At 41.6% G+C, this 5,666-nt stretch overlaps 1 protein-coding gene across 1 annotated transcript in view; it reads left to right on the plus strand.

Annotated features, from left to right (window-relative positions):
- Nucleotides 1–261: 261 nt before the first annotated feature.
- The window catches only part of LOC107556030 (UDP-glucuronosyltransferase 2C1-like), an 11,436-nt gene continuing 6,031 nt past the window's right edge, over nt 262–5,666 (plus strand). Inside the window, exons 1-5 of the mRNA XM_016239002.1 lie at nt 262–1,285; nt 1,579–1,727; nt 2,063–2,194; nt 3,003–3,090; nt 3,178–3,397. Coding sequence (XP_016094488.1) covers nt 478–1,285; nt 1,579–1,727; nt 2,063–2,194; nt 3,003–3,090; nt 3,178–3,397 — 1,397 coding nt within the window. The 5' untranslated portion in view covers nt 262–477. The remainder of the gene's footprint in view (nt 1,286–1,578; nt 1,728–2,062; nt 2,195–3,002; nt 3,091–3,177; nt 3,398–5,666) is intronic.

Below are 5,666 nucleotides of genomic sequence, written 5' to 3' on the forward strand. Positions count from 1 at the left end.
TGACAAATGTGGAGAATTAGAAACAGTGAAACATATTCTTTTTGAGTGTTCTGCATATGAAAGGGAGAGATTTCGATTAATTCAAGAATTAGGATGGCTGGGAGTCGATCATATTTCTTTAAAAGTATTGTTAGGAAATGGGTCGAGGCTATCAAGAGTGCAAGAAAATGTGTTTAAATACCTGAAAAACATAGGAACAATAGATAGAATCTAGTTTTTTTTTTTCTTTTCCCTTCTGTAGTTCTTTCTTCCAAATTTATGCACACTCCAGATCAGTAGGTGGCGGTAATGCACCTTTTTCGCTGGCTTGCCAAACCGCCATAAAACACCAGAAGAAGACCCAAGAAATCAACCTTCATTGAGCAACTTCCCCTGAAAATGAGTTGGCAGCACTAGTGGTTTACAGTTTGACAGAAGTCACTCTGGTGCAAAGCGTCATGGGGTGTAGTAGAAAGGTGGATTGAGGACAAAGCAATAATGCAACGCGACCTTTGCCCAAATCCTGTTGTGCACAGCCTACACACAGTTTACCACCAGATCACACTGCACTTCCCGAAGCAGAAACATTTCACCATGATTTCTGGCACTTTATTTGTGTTTGTACTGCTGTGTGGAGTAGAAGCTGGTCATGCTGGCAAGGTTTTGGTGTTACCAGGCGAGTATAGCCACTGGCACAACATGCGTGCGATCATTGACGCGCTGGTCGATCGCAACCACAGTGTGACGGTTCTGGTCAGTTCTTCATCACCTACTGTACCGCACACACGGAAGGAGCGCTTCGATTTCAACGTGTTTAAAGTCAACACGGAGAAAGAAGAGGCCAATTCTGTGTTGAGAGATATGATTCATCTCGGGACGAATGACACAGCCACCAAATACAAGGGAGACTTCATGGTCTGGCGAGTGATTTCCAACTACATGGCGTTCCTTACTGATATATCCAAGAGCATGTTTCATGAGGATCTTTTGCACACGCTTCGGGAATCTCATTATGATGTGCTTTTATCTGATCCGATGATGCTATTCCCTGACTTGATGGCACAGAAGCTGAATATCCCGCATGTCCTGTCGATGCGCGCAACGTTCGCGTACATAGCAGAGCAGCTTTGCGGTCAGATGCCTGCGCCGCCGTCCTACGTTCCTGCGGTCGCTCTGCAAGGTCACCTCACTGATCGTATGAGCTTCATAGAGAGAGTTGAAAACATGCTCCTCTATATCATACATACGATTATATTTCCATTGAGCATGAAGTTTACTGCAGATAAGCTCTACACTGAAATATTGGGTAATTATTTTTTTAATGCATGATCTAGCTGTTGTCATAATTCAGAATATCTTAGTAATTATTACAGTGACAACTTAAGCAACGTTTTTAAATAATAATAATATGTATGTGCGCCAACAGCTCTGGGTTTTTGCACTTTTTGTGTCATGACGCCCTTGTAGTGTCTGTCTACTTGGAATATCTTTATTGTGTATTGTATATTGTGTGTGTAAAGAGATCAGAAGGCTGTAGATAAAGCAGAAGAAAGCATAATGTTTGAGCACTGAGTTGCACTATATCTCCGTATGTCACAGGCAAACCCACAACAATGTGTGAGACCATTGGAAAAGCCGACATCTGGTTGATAAGAACTTACTGGGATTTTGAGTATCCACGTCCACTCCTGCCTAATTTTAAATTTGTTGGAGGACTACCCTGCAACCCCGCCAAGCCTCTGTCAAAGGTAATGGCATATATTATTTTGAAATATATACTTTTCTTGAATATTCTTGATGCGTTTTACATGATTTTGCATCAAAGCATGCATCATTCATAAAATGAATCCTTACTCGAATGGAACAAGTAACATTGTAACTTCATGCCAGTGGATGTATGAATGGAAAAGGATCTGATTTGGCTCCGTTGACCTCAAAAGATACACTGGATTTGTGGTGTCTCTCCCATTTTGTAAACTGCACATGGCACATTTTGACATGACGTTTCTGATGGAAAATCATTTCTGTTTTATGTCACACCAATTCATGTCTTGCTTTCGTTTTTCATTTGTTTGTCTTTTAGGAACTGGAGGAGTTTGTTCAGAGCTCAGGAGATCATGGCATCGTTGTCTTCTCACTGGGTTCCATGCTGGGCAACCTGACATTGGAAAGAGCAAACACTATTGCTTCTGCTCTTGGCCAGATCCCACAAAAGGTGTGTAGCTACCTTTTTATAGCAAAAGAACAGTAATCACTCACTTTTTAGCTGCCTTAGTTCTGGAAATATTTTTTCCCATTAGTTTTTGTCTATAAAGATTTCAATCACAAATTCTAAAAAAAAAAAACATGTACTTAACATATTTTATGAGGCAATACACTACTAATCATTGTGAATTACAAACAGTTCATCCAAAAACAAAATGTCTTCAATTACTCAGCCTCATGTCCTTCCAAACCCATAAGATTGTTTTTTTTTCATCTTTGAAACGCAAATGGAGATATTTTTAATGAAACCTGAGATTTCTGCCCCTCCATTGGAAGTTCATTCCACCAAAATGTTCAAGCTTCAAAAAGGTCATCACAAAAGCAATCCAATACGAATCAAGCAGTTTAAATGTTTTGAAGAGACACGGTGAAACATGATGAACCGATTTAAATACATATAAACATTGATCAACGCACATATATAGAGGACATCAAATATGGTCAATGGCAGTTCAACTGTACTCGCATGACACGCGAGAAGAAACCACACTGTTTTTCACGTATCACGCAAGCATGTTTGAGCTTGTCTGTTTACCATATTTGATGTGCTCTATGTATGTGTGTTGATCAATAAGACCCTGGACTGTAAGTGTGTCTTAAAAGGTTTACCGGTATATGTTATCATTAAAAACTCATCTCTCTATAGGAAAAATAAATATAGTTTTTACAGAACCTAACTTTTCTATAAACCTGTTGCAGTGTTCATATGCTCAGTGTTCTAGAGCAACTGTTAATAAGGTGTATGTGTATTTGCACAGGTTGTTTGGCGTTATAATGGGAAAACACCAGAAACTCTCGCCCCCAATACAAAACTCTATGACTGGATCCCACAGAATGATTTGCTTGGTAAGGAAAGTGTTGTTATGTGTGCTCATTATACATAAAGACCATTAATTGATGTCAGATAGACTCAGACTTTATTTTATTTGATAGGTCATCCAAAAACTAAGGCCTTCATTACCCACGGTGGGACAAATGGACTGTATGAGGCTATTTATCATGGTGTCCCAATGGTGGGCTTGCCACTGTGGGGTGACCAGCCTGATAATCTAATGCACATGAAAACCAAAGGAGCTGCTGTAGTTCTTGATATCGACTCAATGCAGTCCAAAGACCTGGTGGATGCTCTCAAGACTGTCGTAAATAATCCATCGTGAGTTAAGTCATAAATTTCATAAATCTGAAAAATTTGAAGCTTAGTTCTCCATTTAATAAAAAGTAAGCTCCAGAAATAAGCTCAGTTCTCCTAAAGTGGTGTTTTTCAGTGAGGGGACTACAGACAGGAAGGAAAATAGTTCGGTATTACTATTGGTTTTTGGGAGTAAAAACTAAATAGATACATTTAACCTCAAGGGGAATAATGTATACACTGCTCAAAAAAATAAAGGGAACACTTAATCATCACTGTATAAGACCACATCAGTTAAACTTCAGGGATATAAATGTTTCCAGTTAAGAAGCGTAACAGATTGTGAATCAGTTTCACCTGCTTTGGTGCAAATGAAAGTGACAACAGATTTAATAACATATTTTTACTCCAAACTCACTTCATAACGTCAGTTGAGTGTTTGAAATAAATCCTTCTGTGAGATGATGTGGCTTCTTACACAGAATAAGGCATGCAACATATTTCATAGTATTCAAGTAGTGATAAAGGCATTGCATTATAAATATACTTTATTTTAATGAAAATTATAATAAGAAGAATAAACCGTATATTGCCGTAATCGTGTGTTTATTAGTCACGTTGAATCAATGAAAGCAGTTGAATCTTCTGTTTATTCAGCTGCAGCGATAGGCATTTTCTGGGTTTCTTCTGCGAGGCGTATTTGGAGTTTCAGTGTGAGAGCGCTCTCTGGCCTTTGGATGGAGATTTACTGCTGATCACAGAACCGCGCTTCACTAAAAGATATGCATGACAATCGCAGCTTCTGTCGAATAGCGATCTCGATTCCAATTTGATTTATCGTGCAGCCCTAGTGGCCACAGACAATTGCTCTCTCGTAATCTTTCCTGACTGATTTGTCTCTAGTTTTGTGTTTTTTTTAGAGTCCTTGTAGCGTGAGGTAGTACCTGCAACCCATCAGGTTACACAGGTAATCTATGCTCCTTCAGGATGGCACATCCATTTGGTGTTTCTTCCTTCACAGTCTCAAGAGCATGGGAGACGGGCCTTTACAAGAGGAGAGTTGGGCAGGGCTGTAGAAGGGAAACAGACCAGTAGCAGGACTGGCATTTGCCCTTTTGTGCAAGGAGGAACAGGAGGAGCACTGCCAGAGCAATACAAAATGCTTCTGGTGTGCATGTTTCTGAATAAACTGTTAGAAAGAGACTCCATGAGGGTGGCATGAGAGCCCGGCGCCCTGTATTGAGACCTGTGCTCCTAGCCCAGCACCGTGCAGCTCGATTGGCATTTGCCAGAGAACACCAGAATTGGCAGGTCCACCATTGGTGCCACATTCACTTCACGGATGAGAGCAGGTTCACACTGAGCACGTGTGACAGGAATATCTTTGGAGGGTCACAAGACCGCCACGTGCTAGCCAACATTACCCTCACTGCTGTTAGGTACTTGTATGAAATCCTCAGAGCCATTGTCAGATGTTAAATTAGTGCAGTGGGCCCTGGGTTCCTCCTGGTGCATGACAATGTGTAGGCAGTTTCTGGATGACAAAGGCATTGATGGCCTCATGTTCCCTAGACCTGAATCCAATTGAGAACCCCTTGGACATTATAAATTGGAGCATCCTAAGCCTTCATTTAGCTGTCACGGAATGCCAGCAGAGACAAGGTAAGATCCAGTTGCAGTTTATTGAAAGTAACAAAACGTGGCAAAAGGTAATCCAAAACGCAAGGAACAGATAACACCGTAAACTATAGACAACGCAGACATAAGATCAGACACAAGATGACAAATACAAAATAGCAACAATGACAGACAGAGTGAGCAAGGTATATATAGCTGGGATAATGAGTAAAGGACTAACAGGTGATAATGATCGGAAATAATAAACCGGTGCTAATGATCAGACAGAATGACAGACAAGGGACTATGGGAAATGGAGTTCACAACATATAACACAAAAACAGGAGAGCGCCCTCAAGTGGCCAGTCCAGGGCACCACAACCAGACACTGTGACATTACCCCCCCTCTACGGAGCGGATACCAGACGCTCCACCAGAAAACAATGTTCAGGAGGGAGGTGGAACTGAGGAGGGATGGCGGGCCAGGACCAAGCAACTCAGGAGTACCTGAAAACAAGAGCAGAGAGAGTTTAGTAACAGCCTCAACGGCTGCAACAGGTCAAGCCGATTGCTCCGCAACGGTCCCCGTTAGCTCCCGGACTGGAGCGGACTCTGTGAGCTCCCGGACTGGAGCGGGCTTTCCTGTCCTCCTTCTCACCCTCCGCCGCTTAGTGGG

Source organism: Sinocyclocheilus grahami, unplaced genomic scaffold (assembly GCF_001515645.1).
Source record: "Sinocyclocheilus grahami isolate Dianchi unplaced genomic scaffold, SAMN03320097.WGS_v1.1 scaffold553.1, whole genome shotgun sequence".
Classification (NCBI taxonomy): domain Eukaryota; kingdom Metazoa; phylum Chordata; class Actinopteri; order Cypriniformes; family Cyprinidae; genus Sinocyclocheilus; species Sinocyclocheilus grahami.